Below are 15,017 nucleotides of genomic sequence, written 5' to 3' on the forward strand. Positions count from 1 at the left end.
CGTAGCAGGCATCAGTCAGATGCCTTAGAGAGCAGTAGTTACCTCCTCCTCGCACGTCACCTAACCTACTTTGGCTTCCTTCTCCGTAAAACTTGACTAATAATAGCACTTACTTCACCAGGTTTTGTCAGAATCCAATGACAATGGAAACAGATGAATGTTGCAAAATGTGTTACGCTGTACAAAGGTAAGGAATAGATGCACACCTCTGTGTCCCCTGGAACAGACAGTGTTCTCAGCCTGGCGCTCGGAGGGTTCTGGGTAAGGGTGGGAACTGCCCAGGAGAAGCCGATCCCAGAGAAGCTGTTTAGCTGCTGGCTGGGCCAGACAGGTGCCCTGGAATCAGGGCACGTCACAGTTGGAAACCACCAATGCCCTTGATTTACTGGAAAAAAAAAAATGGGCTCTCGGAGGGAACCTTGACCTGGGCCGGTTGGCAGACGGCTGCACAGCTGGGAGGGGTAGTCCTGCAGGCCCGCCAGCAGGTCAAGGTGGTGCAACAGGAGACCCTGCTGGGAGGTCTGGAGGAGAGGCACTCCTCAGAGCCGGCTTTCCAGTACTATCACTCCACCAGCCTCCTCTTCCAAAGAGTATCACTCTACTCCCTGTTCTGCCAAGTCCCACCATGGAGCTCAGAGAAACGCAAATAATAATAGGCTTAATTTCCAACACTTGTGTGGTACTAACTGTAGCCAGGCACCATTCCAAAGATCTCGCAGGTCTTGACGCATTCGGCCCCACAATAACCCTAGGAGGTTCACGCTGTGGTCATCCCTGCCTCACAGATGAGGCGCTGAGAGGTCACGCAAGGTTAGGCAACCTCTTCGGTATCATATAACTGGAAAGGGGATGAGCCAGCATCCCAGCCAGCCGGTCCCTCTCCAGGGTCTGCAGTCAGTATCATGATACATCACCGTCTCTCAGGCTTGAGATTCACAAGCCTCAGACCACTCAGCTTAAAATGGGGATCTTTGGGAAGATGGCCTCCAAAACCTCTTTCGGGGCATCTGGGTGGCTCAGTCGGTTGAGCGTCCCTCTCTTGATTTTGGCTCAGGTCATGATCTCACAGTTTGTGGGGTCGAGCCTCACATTGGGCTCTGTGTTGGCAGTGCGGAGCCTGCTTGGGATTCTCTTTCTCTCTCTCTCTCTCTCTCTCTCTCTCTCTCTGCCCTCCCCTTCTCTCACTCTCTAAATAAATAAATAAATAAATAAATAACCTCAGGGCACCCTGGTGGCTCAGTTGGTTAAGCATCCGAGTTCGGCTCAGGTCATGATCTTGCAGTTCTTGAGTTTGAGCCCCACATCAGGCTCCCTCGCTCACACACTCACTCACTCTCTCTTTCTCTTAAAAATAAACATTTTTTGGGGCGCCTGGGTGGCGCAGTCGGTTAAGCGTCCGACTTCAGCCAGGTCACGATCTCGCGGTCCGTGAGTTCGAGCCCCGCGTCGGGCTCTGGGCTGATGGCTCGGAGCCTGGAGCCTGTTTCCGATTCTGTGTCTCCCTCTCTCTCTGCCCCTCCCCCGTTCATGCTCTGTCTCTCTCTGTCCCCAAAAAAATAAATAAACGTTGAAAAAAAAAAATAAACATTTTTTGGGGCCTCTGGGTGGTTCAGTCGGTTAAGCGACCGACTTCGGTCGAGATCAGGTCATGATCTCACGGTCCATGAGTTCGAGCCCCATGTCGGGCTCTGTGCGGACAGCTCAGAGCCTGGATCCTGTTTCGGATTCTGTGTCTCCCTCTCTCTCTGACCCTCCCCCGTTCATGCTCTGTCTCTGTCTCAAAAATAAATAAGTGTTAAAAAAATTTTTTTAAAAAAGGAAAAAATAAAAATAAACATTTTTTAAACATTAAAAAAAAAACCCTCTTTCAATTGGACAGCTTCTTTCCTTGGAGCTAAGATTCATTAATCGTATGTCTAAGGGTAACGAACTACACTGAAGGCAGGCTTTTGAAGAGAAGCAGGCTGTAGATGTGGCTCCAGAATGGGAGGAAAAAGGGACCCCAGCCCACGCAGGGAGACTAAGCTGGAGAGAAAGCTAAGAAACAAATGTCAACTTGCACGGTTTTGTGCACACAGCCAACCCCCTCCATGCCCATCCCCACAGCCCCTTTGGACCCTTTTGTGTGCTGTGACCCTGGTGTGGCTCGTACGGATGGCCTCATTACCTGTGACGATGCAGGTGAACCTGACGTCGCTGTCCTCGGACACAGCCCGGGACTTGAGCGTGGTCTCGAACAGCGGCTGGGTCTCCTCTGTTAGCTGCGCGATGATGGAGCAGAAGGTGCTCCTACGAAAGGCAAAGAGCGATTCAGAGCGGCTCTCCCCCCCCAGCATCTCCGCTGGTGTCCAATCTGGACCGGTGTTGTCCAAAGCGGCTTAAATCTTACCACGTCCATCCACCATCCTGTGGCCACGGCCCCAGTACCTGAGCAAGTCTTTCTTCAAGGGAGCCAGATCTCTGGGCCACACTGGGGGCAGGGGTGGTACCAAGGGGCTGAACAGAATCCCGATACAGACCCATTCCAATAGGCAGGCTTCTGACCATGGGCCAGGATCCTAAGCATGCCAAACCACCAGCCCTGCCGTCCCCTTCCCATCCTTATCGGAAGGCCTTGCTTCACCCTCGACCATCTATCTCCAGGAAAGCTCGCACACGGGGGAGGCACACATACGGATAGGTCCGGCCTCAGAGACGGGGACCCCAGCACAGCAGAGCTTCCATTCATGCTAAAGAGGGAAAAGCCAGTCAACTCTCAAGGACACACAGCTCAGGGGCCTCTCCTAAAGGTTGTGCTCAGAAGAAAAGGCCCTGAACTTATGAGCAAAGACCGGAGTAGAGGAAGAAGAAGCCAGCCAATTCCAGGGGTCTAGACCCAAAGGTAGACTCTAGTTCACAGGGGTGTCAGGAAAGAGAGTCTGCTCTTGGGGTCCATCCCCGGACACCAGGTGCTCAGGTGAATACATGGCGGCCAGCTCCAAGACGGACCAGCACGACCGCCAAACCATCAACAGATCCGTTCCTGCAAAAGCCAGGACTTGTAGTTCCATAGGGACAATCCGCCTCCCAAAATTCAAGGGCATTTGCGGGCTCGCTGAGTCCAGCACAGACTCACCGACGCTGCTCAGCATGTACAGTCCTCTCCTTCCTGGGCACGGGAAGCAAACCACCATGCCAAACCCTTTCACGGGCCAGCAGAGACACAACGCGTCCCGAGGCGTGAAGCGTAACCACATGGCCGGGTTGTGTGGTGCACAAGCCGTGCCCAGCCCCCCTCCCCCTCCCCACTCACACACACCGTGGTGAGCAGCAGTGAGGACCAGGAGGGGAGAAGTGAAGAGAAGCAGGGGGAACTGGAGACAGACAGACAAAACATTCAAATCTGCCTTTCTCTGTGCCTCGGAGGAGGGGCGGCCACCTGGGCAATGCGTCTGCCCGCGACCTCTCCGCCAGGGGCAGGGGAGTGTCCGTGGGAACACGGCAAAGAGGACTTTTGCGGGGAGGGCGTCCACATTCAACTCATCATTTCTGTGGGTGGCATTCTGGTCTAGAGTTTGAGGAGAAAGGTGATATCCCAGGAAGAGCGTCCGGGATCAGGTAAGATTCTGGACCAACAGGGGTCCAGCCGTGGTGTCTCCAGGGGAATGCAGACACCTGGGCCTCTGGGGAACTGACGGGAGCCCTCGCCCACAAAGACTGCCCAGAAAGGGGACCCTAAGCTCTCACGCACCTGAACGCTTGAACTGGGCGTGCGGTCGGGGTTCCCTAACACCCGCTGTGATACTCTCATCTGGACCTCCTCTATCGTGCTCTGCCTTTGCCTTTACCCCACTCAGATACAGAGGGCCCTTCAACTCCCTGACACTCAGGAGACACAACATCTGAACACGTTTCTTGCTGTTCTCATACCGACCGCATATTTCTGGCTGGGGAATACCAAATCGCAACCAACCGTTTCCAGAGGAAAGTGCCATGCCAAAAGGCATCGGGCTTCCAGGCTTCTGCAGCTAATTCAGAACATCCCTAATTACGTCCTCCCTGCAAAACCAGAATCCTATCTTACTCAGAAGCACGAGCCTGGATCTAATACTCAGCTTGGGCTCTTCAGGATGAAGCTACTTGGGCAAGTCTAAGGAAATAAGCTACTGGAAAGAGAAAAGGAGGAAATTATGCTTCAAGGAAATTTTCTTCGGGTGTTCATGCTAGATATTCAGTAGCAGGTAGTTATTTGATTTCATTACTTCTCTTGAATGGGAAAGTACACTCATCTTCCCAAAGCCACTAGGTTCTAAGTTATATTATAGAAAATGCTTGCATTGGAAACTCATGCATAACTGCCAAAAGGCATGACTAGACGAACACCCTCTGCGGGGTGGGGCTGGGGTGCGTTAGGGCAGGGAGAGCCACTGCATATGCGGTCAAGGTCCACCCGCTTTCTGTCCCCATCCTCCAGACCACTTGGATAGACTCTGAGCAGGGCTGCTTCCAGTCTCCTGGAAAGCCAGAAGTCCATACATCTGGCAACAGTCTGGCCCCACCCTGACACCTCCAAGTCCTTCCAACTCTGTGACTTCATAAGGATAGCACAGCCTAACTAATCGCGTGTTTCTAAAGAACACCAGAACCGTGGGCTTATCACAATGCGCAAAGGACCCTAACTGTGCCCTTAGACTTGGTTCTTTACCTTGCTTTAAAGAAACTTCCAAGATCCTTTCTCTGTTAGCACTCACCGATCCCCTCTGAGTTGGCTGTGATCCCCTCCCCTCCACCCCCTCCAGATCATCAACCAACCCAGAACAAAGGCTCTTTGATGTTCTCCTATATCAAAGGAAACATACAGGGTAGCGCGAATCACGTCGGTAGACATGATTAGCTACTCAGAGACCAGTTGCCTTCTCAGAAACCTTTCTCTGTGTAAAGAAACCGTAGGCGACTCTCCCCAGACCTACCAGTCTGGGATGGGGCCCAAGGGGTGGGAGATATCCAGGAAACGTTCCGACTTTTATGATAGAAGTCAGTTCAGCCCGCGGGAGAAAGCTGTCCCCAGCTCAGGAGGCAAGAGAACAGGCATTCGATGGGCGAACCCCGACTGTGAGCCTGATGCTCGCGTCCTGCCTGGCTCTGGAGCAGATTCCGAGACCATGCGAAGGCAGGCATACGCTAACGTGGTATTCCCGGACCTCAAAGAGTTCATAGTCTCGCAGGGATGGAGAGAGCCCAAAGGGAGGGAAATTGGAGAAAGAGGTGGTAGAAAGAGAAGAGACTGAGAAGGAAACGCTGAAGTCATTAACCTTGCGTCAGAAGATAGACAATGAGGTGTCAAATCTAGACAGGGGATCACAAACACCGCAGACACCTAGGATGGGTCAGTGGGTCACACGGCTGGTGGCTCTCTGTCCTGGCCCCATGGTGCCTCTCCAGGGGGCACAGACATACAGTAACAGGCATCTGGGGAAGCCTTGCCTATTTCTGGGTCCCAGGAAGCCTTTCAGCGGTCCATGCAGGCGTCATCTCTGGCCCCTGTGAGACCCACGCTCACGTGAGTGCCCTCTCACACCTCCCCCCCTTCCCGCCCTCCGGCCCTCCCCTCACCCCATGCAGCCCCATTAGTGCACAAGCAGTCACCCGGAGGCCCTTCAGTGCCCAGACCCGAGAGAAAAAGGCAGTCAGAGAAATGTAATGCAATGTGCGTTTACCTTCCAGAGCTGGGGTGAGACAACCGGTTGCTTGATAAGCTAAGCGAAAACAGCAAATGGAATCATTAGGCCAGAAGAGCAAGGAGAGGAGGCAAAACCAACAACAGTTTGCAGGGTATTAATTGGCCACCATCTGGGGCCCGGAGGCCTTTCTATTAAAAGGGACCAGCTGTCTTAGTTGGCCTGCTCCAGTTAGCAAGTGGCCTCACCACCAGGCACACCGGTGTATCTGAAACGGAGAGCTCGTTAAATGCGGCAGAGTCCAGGGGAATGGTTAGGCAGGAAGGAAGGCCCCGTGGGGCTGCGCTTGGAGAAAAATGTGTCCCAGGCCACTTGGGTCACTGCCCCCAAGAGAGGGGCTCACGGCTGCCTGGCGCGTGTCCCCACCCCACAGCACACCAGCCTGGGGGCAGCTCCCACTTTGGCTTTTGGGGGGAGCAGAGCCCCCATTCCTAGAAATCCCCTAACGGGCTAGGAAGGAGACAGGTGGCTTGGAGGACGCCCATTAATAGGTTAAAGTACAGTTAAAGGGGCCACACAAGGCAAACCCGCTGGAAGAGAGAAGAGGAGAAAAACAAAGCGGTTAATTCAGCAGGAGCCAGGAGGCACCCAGCTCGGTCACACCAGCACAAGGGCCCATTATGTCTAGGGGCCCTGATCACCCCTCCTGCCCCAGGTGGCTGAAAGGGGACACTAGCTGGTCTCCCTCCACCCAGGGAGACCACCCCACCCGCCCCTCCCTCCACCTTTCTTCACACAGACACCTCCAGGCGAGGCCACCCCCTCCACTCTTACTCCCTTCAGCTGCCCCTATGAGGACAGGGATGGTCTGTCCCTTTATAACCCAAAACCCCACCTCAACCTCTACCCCAAAACACGGCTTCCTCTCAGGGGTTCCTGGGTGTGTGGCCACCTCCAGCATCCTCCCAAACTCCAAACCGTAAATGTGCCATTTTGGACCCCTCCCTCTCCTCCAGGTCCCAAATCCAGCCGGTCAACAATCCTCGGCCCTGCTTTCTTCCTTCCGCTCTACCCCTGCTGTCGTGTTCTGATCGAGACCCCCACGGCTCCAAATCCGATGACCACCTCAGCCCCCTTTTCCTTCGCCCCTCATATTCACACCACTTCCCTGAAAAAAATGTGACAGTCCCCGCCCCCCCACTGTACATTACACTGAGTCTCAACTCCTTTACTGGGCGTGCAAGGCCCTCCCTGATCTGCTCACACACTCCCTATGACTATCGTTCTCTCCTTCCCAATACCGTGTCCCACTGGAACCAGACCTGTCCCTAACTGCCATGGACATGTCCACGCCCGGCCTCTGAGCCCATCCTTCTGGCCTCCTTGCTTGGAAAGCCCTCCCTCCTTCCTGCTGCCCACCCAGCCTTCAGACCTAGCTCTTTTTGTAGCTTCCATACTCCTAGCACAGTGCTCAGCTGACCGCAGCCATTCAACAGCTGTTTTGTGGAAGGGAGAGAGAAGAGAGGGAGAGAGAGGGAGAGAAGGCAGAGAGAGGGAAGGCAAACGCATCTCTCAAAAAGGAAGAAAGAGAGAGAACGCAGCTGCCTCTGCTCAGAGCTTTAAAAATCCTCTGGAGGCCGCGTGGGCAGAACCTCTCGTGGTTCCCAGACACTGGCCAAGTCCATCCTTTCCTGACCATGAACTTCCTTTGCCTTTCACCTCGTAATTGAGAGATTTGTCCTCTGGTGGGTCTGGATTTCTTCCCTGGGAAGGAGAGGGAGAGAATCAGCTCTCTAACTCCAAGAGGAGAATGACAGGTGCCACCTGCAAGGAGGTAAGGGACCGAGCTGCGATGGTGACCCCCTCCCTGGCTCTCTCTAGGGCTGCTCTGTTCCCTGTCCTGCGCTCTCCGGGCTTCACCCCTACGCTGTCAGCCAGATCCGGCAGGAGGAATCCTGTGCCACGGAGGCAGCTTATCTTCAGAAAGTGGGAGCGCTGCCCGTGCCCTGCCAACTGGGCCAAAGCTAGGCTTAGGGCCCCATCCAGGCAGGAAACTCTCCCTTTACCGCCTGTGAGGAGGTCAGAATCAGGGGCACCAAACGCTGGTGCAGAAAGCCCTGGAATAGTTCTTAGTGCCACCTTCATTTTACAGGATGGGAATTCGGGGCCCAAGAAGGAAAGGCCTCGTGGTAAAGAAGGAAAAGTGAGCCTGGGGGGAGCCAGGACTGGCTGTGGAACCCGGGGCCTCCCATTCTTCTTGGCTTTCACATATTCTGGGATGTAAAAGGCCCTTGGAAAGTCCTAGCCTGATGCCTCAGTTTCCCTGAAAGCCTGAGACAACCTGCCTGACCTAAGCGGGACAGAAGAGGTGTTCCAAAGCTGTCTGTAGCAAACACCATAGCTTCTGCTGTTCCTCTGAGCCCCCTCGGGCCAGGGTCTCCAAGAAACGGGGGGACAGAGACTCCTAAAGCTTCCGAGTGTCCCTCAGAAGGTAGTCAGTCATAACTAGACCCACCCGACTATACCTCCTTAACCTGCTCCAGCCTACCCCTGCCCCGTCTTCTACAGGGGTGAGGCCCTAGGGGCTGGACGCCCTAGGAGGCTGGGCCTATAGTTTGCTGGGACCGTCCACATGCTGGAACTCTGCCCCCAGTGGGCGTTACGAATATCCTTGAGCTGACTACTGACTGGAAACCACTTCAGGGCTGTGGATTCAGGGGAGGGGAGGTATGCACAGGGATCCAGGCTCTAGACCTGGGCCAGAGCTTCCCGTGGCCCAGGCCCCAGCCCAGCTGTCCATCGGTCCCCAAGGGGCAGCCCGTCCTCACGAGGGCCCTTGAGAACAACGCCTCGTGAGCTCCATGCATAGAGGGAGACCCAGAAAATGGTGGAGCCAAGAGTGAGCGGAACAGAACTTGCCTCTCAGTCAGGACTCTGGGATAGTCAGGGTTCATCTGGGCTGGAGCCAAGGACAGCTGGCAAAGTCCTCAAGGGACCCTCTTTCTCCTTCATGTCTTGGGCCCTCTTCCCATCCCCACAGGCAGTCAGGCTGTTCTGAGGGACAGGAGACGGCATGGCTGCCTGCTCTAACGCAAGAGTCAGGCCTCGCTAGAGAAGTGGGAACTGCCGCCCCTCCTCTCCCCAACACAGCCCCATTCACATCCACACTCTCCCCTCTTTGGCCAGAGGCTTTTCCGGAGGTGAGATCAGTCTGGCCCTCCTTGTCCCTCAGGACCTGTCAGGGTCTGTAGCCAGCTGGCAGGGGCAAAACCGGGTCCACAGGCCCGGACTAGAAAACCCTCTCTCACACCGCCCCAGCCCTGCCTCCTCCAAATGCTTGATGCAAAGAATATCCTTTTAAGAGCATTCTCATTTAGGTTCAGGGGGCTTGAACCAGTCACTCCCATCCCACCTGCAGTTCTCAGGCCGGCCCACTGCTTCGTGCTCATGGGTTAGGCAATTCAAATGTATCTACCATCAAGGTAGGTGTCCACTCTCCAGCTTTTTCTCTAACAGTCCAGATCCACTGTCTTCCCCATTCTGCCTGGTTTTCAAGCCGCCCCTGCTTCCCTCCCTCCATCACTGCCTCTCTTCTATTTGTTCTGCCGTATTGACAAAGGCCAGATGCAGGAGGCAAAGCCCAGGCAAGTCACTGTGACAAGTGGGAGACAAGAGTGACGCTCCTACAAGCAAGTCAGCTTCCCCCCCACAGGCTGGAGTAAATGCCCCAGGTTCATTCCAGCTTTTCGGTAGAGTCAATGGTTAGGAGGAAGGGGCATTCTTTCCTGGCAGCCAGGGGCCTTGTCCAGTCTGACTCAGTCACCGATGCCAGCCCTCAGCCCTGCCCCAGACATGTGACACCATTTGACGAGTTTTATGCAGAAACCGGTTCCGGTTACATTTGAACTTTTCCAACTCCAAGGTCAACAGAACTCAGCCAATTCACGAGGAAGTGCCTGGGACTTTTCCTGAACGTCCTTGATGCCTGTTTTGGTGCTGTTTTAGGAACGGAGGACAAGAGGTCCCCAGACCGCTTCTCAGAGGAGTGGCTGTTTTCTGCATAACCCACAACAAGCCAAGTTCTGGGGCTGTGACACAGCCACTGTCCCAACAGCCAACCATCACGGTTCCCTTTGGAAAACAGGCTCCAGAGTTGGAGGGGAACTGACCTGCCCAGAGGGGGCAGGAAATGTCCGTCTCCATGGCAGTACATGTGTCCCTGGGTGTCCACCTGCCATGTAGTGCTCGTATGCCTCTCTACTGACCGACCGTGTGTCTTTGTCTGTGGGTAGTCTAGCTCCTAAAACAAAGAGAGCAGCCACACCTCTCACTCTTGACAGAGGAGCAAAGGGCTCATGGCCGGACCCCTCCCTTGGCATCCCGCTCCCCCAACCTGGGCAGGGCAACTGGCTCCCCTCGGAACCCCAAGCTCTGACTCTTCAGACAGGGCCAACCTCACCCCACCTCATCCCCCCGCCCCCCTTCACCTCACCAGCCCCACAGAGATCCTGGGGAAGACCACAGCCCCGGGCCCAGAGGAAGAACCCATCTGCCCAGAAAGAAGAACCTTAATTTTTTCCTGGTGAACACCACCCCCAACACCACCACCCCGAGCTAAGTATCCCCCACTGCGGGGGTCCCCCTAGCGCCCCCCTCCCATCTCTCCGGTCCCCCCACCCCCTGAATACTCTCCCCTCCCTTCTAGCCAGGGAGGAATTTCAGCCACTCCGGTCCCTTATCCCCTTATCGCTCACTGTGGAATCCAAGGCCAGGGAGGAGCCGCTGCGGGGTGAGGGTGCGGGTGGGACCGTGGGCCCCGAGGGAGGAAGGGAGGGGACAGAAGGGAGGCCTTCGGGCCCCGCGAGACCTCCCCCTGCGTGGGGCCCTGCTCCTCTCTCTGCCCGAGGCCCACGGGCCCTGAGGGGTCAGGACAAGAGGAGCCGCGAGGGGCCTCAGGGCCACTGCGCCTGGACCCGAGAGGCGGGCGCCCGGGTGCCATCGAGGGTCCCGCCGCCGGCCCCCCACCAACCACCCCACCCCCACCCCCCGGCGCGCCGCTCACCTGGTCTCGGGCCTCACGCTGAGCAGGTAGCTGCGGCTGGCCGGGCTGGGGATCCACACCGGCCCGTCGTCCTCGCCGTCGCCGCCCGCCCCGGAGCGCCAGCCCGCGCCCCAGCCGTGGCCGGGGTCCCTGCGCGACCCCATCCCGCCGCCGGCCCCTGCCGCGCCCCGCTCGCCAGGCCCCTGCCCCGCCGGCCGCCGCTCCCGCCCGCGGCTGACGCGCGCCCCTATTTATAGCCCCGCGGCCCGGCCGTCGTCACCTGCTGCTGTCCCTCCCCCGGCCCCGGGCCGGCGAGCACGGCCTCCGAGGCGCAGGGGGGCGCCGGGCCTCGCCCGAGGGCCCGACGCCTCCCCGCCCGTCCGCTCCCCGGGCCCCGGCCCCGCGCGCGCCCCCGAGCCGCCCCGGCGTCGTCGTCGGGGCCCGGCCCCGGGAGGCCTCCCGCTGTGCCCCCGCTCCCACGCCCAGGGACCCCGGCTTCCCGCCAACCTTCCTTCCCCGCCCCCCCCCCCTTCGTAACCCTGCAAGCGCGGGCTCCGCCGAAGGTGCGGACGCCCCCGGGGAGCTGCGGGCCCGCCCGGCAAGTGGCGTGGGCGCCCAGGGGGTCCGGGACCGGCCCCCTTCTCCTTGCTGACAGCCCGGCTGCCCCTCGCCTCGCCCCTCGCCGGGGACTGCAGTCCCCTCCCCCTTAGGCAGACCCACCTGTCTCTGTCGAGTGACCCCGGGAGGTCAGAGCTCCCCCGGGTGCGTCTTGTGTTCCCGTCCATTATCCAGCATGGACGAAGGGCTCAAAACCCACCGGCAGAATAATTGCAGCTCCTTCTCCACCCAGCCTCGGTTTCCCAGCACCCGTGGGGGGAGTGGCTGCGTCCTGAACACCAGAACACACTTCAACCGGGCGGCGATTCCCAGAGCAAGGTTGTAAGCACTGCCTAAATCTGGTTCTAAATGTTGGGAGTGACCAACATTTATCCATCCTTCTTTCTCCTTTTTCCATGAAAGCACTTTATGGAGGAAGTGCCTGGAGCTGGATGGCTACGGTCATTAGGAACTTAGAGCAAAGGAGGGGGGCACCTGGGTGGTTCATTCTGTCAAGCGTCAGGCTTTCGCTCGGGTCATGACCTGATGGTTCATACTTCAGCTCAGGTCATGACCTGACGGTTCATACTTCAGCTCAGGTCATGACCTGACGGTTCATACTTCAGGTCATGACCTCACGGCTCATGAGTTCAAGCCCCACGTAGGGCTCTGTGCTGATAGCTCAGAGCCTGGAGCCTGCTTTGATTTCTGTGTCTCCCTCTCTCTCTCTACCCCTCCCCTCCCCCAGTTGTGCGCGCTCTCGCTCTCTCTCTCTCTCTCTCTCTCAAAAATAAACACTTAAAAAATTAAAATAAATTTTAAAAAGAAGTTTGGAACAAAGGAGTACAACCCCTCTGTCCTAGAAGCTGCATCCATGTATCTTCCCAGTCCTTTTGGAAATGGCCCTTCCCCCACTCTCACTGTGTGATTCCGAGGTGAACCCATCCCTGGCCTCAATCGGCTGACTCAAGCCACCCTATTCATGGTACCTATCTCCCTGACCACAAAGGGAAGCGTCGCACCCAAGCCAAGCCAAGCCAATCAGCGTTCTTCACGAAAATGTTTTTAACTGGAATTGGGAGAGAAAAGCAGTCTCTCTGTGCTGGAAAGCTGGGAGCTGGGAGGTCTCTGACACAGAGAAGCAAAGCAAGGGGCTCAGAGTCCTGGCGACTTCCAGGTACGTTGCGTTCCCGAGATCCGGCTTTGTCTCTGGCCTTCTTGCGGGTTGGCAGTTCAAACATTTCACGGAATCGGGGTACCCAAAAAGTTCTTCCTTTGCTCACGCCCCTTCAAATGAGGCTTCTGTTGCCGGAATGTGAGTCCTGACCAATACTAAGGCAGTTTCTCCTCGTGAGCCCAAATCCGTCTCCAGCCACATGTCCCCATTGATCCTTGTTGTTGGCTCTCTCTGCAGGCGCACCTATCAGAATCTCTTCAGGCAGCTGCGGGACGCTCCTCCAAGTCTTTGGAAGCTTGCTGGAAGTTTTGGGTCATTTGTTTAAGCTGTGTGAACACCCATGGATCAGGCTAGGGCACTGTGATGCAGGCAGAAGCCACAGGATCCGTGATTCCGGGAACCTTTTGTCAAATAGGAAAGACTGGCCTATGAACAAAATGCGGCGAAGGTGAAATGCACAATTATAAAACTAGGTAGAGGGGGAGCCTAAAAATATAGAGCAAAGATGGGGCGCCTGGGTGGCGCAGTCGGTTAAGCGTCCGACTTCAGCCAGGTCGCGATCTCGCGGTCCGTGAGTTCGAGCCCCGCGTCGGGCTCTGGGCTGATGGCTCAGAGCCTGGAGCCTGTTTCCGATTCTGTGTCTCCCTCTCTTTCTCTGCCCCTTGCCCGTTCATGCTCTGTCTCTCTCTGTCCCAAAAATAAATAAACGTTGAAAAAAAAAAATTTAAAAAAAAAAATATAGAGCAAAGAATGGGCTGCCAGGGGTTTTGGTTGGGACAGTTGACGAGGCAGTAAAGCTTGAGGATTTTGAAAATTGCATCGGTGCTCACCAAGTCGACTGGGGGACGGGAGAAGGATAGACAGACTAGTCCAGATGGAGGGACTAGTGTGGACAAAGATAGGGAGGTGCACAATAACCCGGTGGGCATGTTGCTCAAGTGTAAAGGAGATGGGGGAGATGGACAATTAGGCAGGGCCAGTTCCAGAAGGTTTCGTCTGGTACACCGAGGAACCTAGACTTCCCTTCGAGCCCATCTCTCACAGGACCACGGATGTGGTCCCACTAGTCACCCTGGTGGCCCTCCAATTTATCAATTTCCTTTTGAAGATGTGACCCACACAGAGGTCACCCCACAGCAGCCTAGAATCGAATTAGCACCTCTCTGGGTGTGTGCCCCACGCCCTAGCAACGGCTTTGCCGCAGCCAAATGATTTCATTGATCCTGAGCCCGTGCATGTTCAGCGTGAACCACCGCTCACCTAAGTCCTTCCCACTCCTGCTTGTAAAGTCTTTTTTACCCTGAGGGCAAACTTGTACCTTTTTCCAGTTAAAGCTCACCTTCTTATTCATAATCTCGCACTCCCTCTCCTCCTTGTCTGAACCGTTTCGGGTTCTGTTCCTGCCATCTGGTGTCCTTCCGGCTTCTTGTGGCTGTCTGCCAATTTAATGAGCAAGACTTTCACGAGGACGGGGGCAGAGCCGAGGAAGGGGCGCTGAGACACCCAGGGATGAGAGGTCAGAAAGGCACAATCTCTTTCCTCTCTAAGCTTACAGTCTAGCCGGAGAGAGAAAGGGCACGTCGAGCGGTGTCAACCAAGTCCGAGGCTGGGAGTCCAGCCTCTCTCTAGCCGGGAGGCTGGAGACTCAGGTTCTAATTCTCCTCTGCCGCTGAGTGTGACCTTGGGCAATGGCTCCCCATCCCTGAGTGTGAGCTTTCCCCTTTGGAAAGAGGAGTGAGGCGTTCCCTTTATGATCCTGGAGGTCGTAGGTGTTCATTCAGCAAGTGTTTGCTACGTACATGCTGACTCCTGCACTCCAGGCATCGTGCCAGGCGCTGAGGGTACAGGGATGAATGTTCTAGTCTGGACCCTGGAGAACCTCTCCAGCGGAAGAAAGATAGAACCTCTGATAGAAGTTTGCACGTGGTGCTGAAAGAGCACAGAGAAGCTCATGCCGTGGTTTTGCATTTGGAAATAACTGTCATCCAAGGTTTGCTATTGGATGCGCCCTGATGAAGTGTTGCAGGAATCTGTTAGTGGTGCCAGGATCCTCTCACCCGGTTGTTTTGAACTTCCCGGGGCCCTAGAGTAACCGGGTGCTTGCAGTAGGAAAATCTTGGGCTACTGCTTTTTTTGTTCGTTTTTTTAAAGGTTTGTTTTTGTTTTTGTTTTTTTTCATTTTGAGAAAGAGAGAATGCAAGTGGGGAAGAGGCAGAGAGAGAGGGAGAGAGAATCCCGAGCAAGCTCCACAGTGACAGCGCAGAGCCCGACGCGGGGCTTGATCTCACAAACCACGAGATCATAACCTGAGCCGAAGTCGAGAGTCGGGTGCTTAACCGACTGAGCCACCCAGGCGCCCCTTGGGCTACTGATAATTAACGTATTTAGCTCAGCAATGGCGGGGGAAGTTGTTCCCTGTCCAAGAATGGCAGGGTCTCCCAGGACACTCTGACCCAATTACATTAGCCCCTCTCATCGAGGCGTAGAAGAGTTTGAACACAACTTTTGTTCCGACTTAGTTCCACTTCTTCCCCTTCTTACTCAG

The 15,017-nt window shown here is 55.9% G+C and overlaps 1 protein-coding gene across 4 annotated transcripts in view; it reads right to left on the reverse strand.

Moving 5' to 3' along the window:
* The window catches only part of ALPK3 (alpha kinase 3), a 57,135-nt gene extending 45,541 nt beyond the window's left edge, over positions 1-11,594 (reverse strand). The window contains exons 1-3 of one of the 4 annotated variants that reach the window (XM_032593561.1): positions 11,419-11,594; positions 5,697-5,735; positions 2,168-2,289 (exon numbers count right to left, since the gene is read on the reverse strand). In XM_032593561.1, coding sequence (XP_032449452.1) covers positions 2,168-2,289; positions 5,697-5,735; positions 11,419-11,483 — 226 coding nt within the window. In that variant the 5' untranslated portion in view covers positions 11,484-11,594. Of the gene's footprint in view, positions 1-2,167; positions 2,290-5,696; positions 5,736-9,826; positions 10,022-10,719; positions 10,878-11,418 lie in introns of those variants that run through there. The other 3 variants (XM_032593564.1, XM_032593562.1, XM_032593563.1) reach the window with 3 other exon arrangements.
* Positions 11,595-15,017: the final 3,423 nt, after the last annotated feature.

Source organism: Lynx canadensis, chromosome B3 (assembly GCF_007474595.2).
Source record: "Lynx canadensis isolate LIC74 chromosome B3, mLynCan4.pri.v2, whole genome shotgun sequence".
NCBI classification, from domain to species: domain Eukaryota; kingdom Metazoa; phylum Chordata; class Mammalia; order Carnivora; family Felidae; genus Lynx; species Lynx canadensis.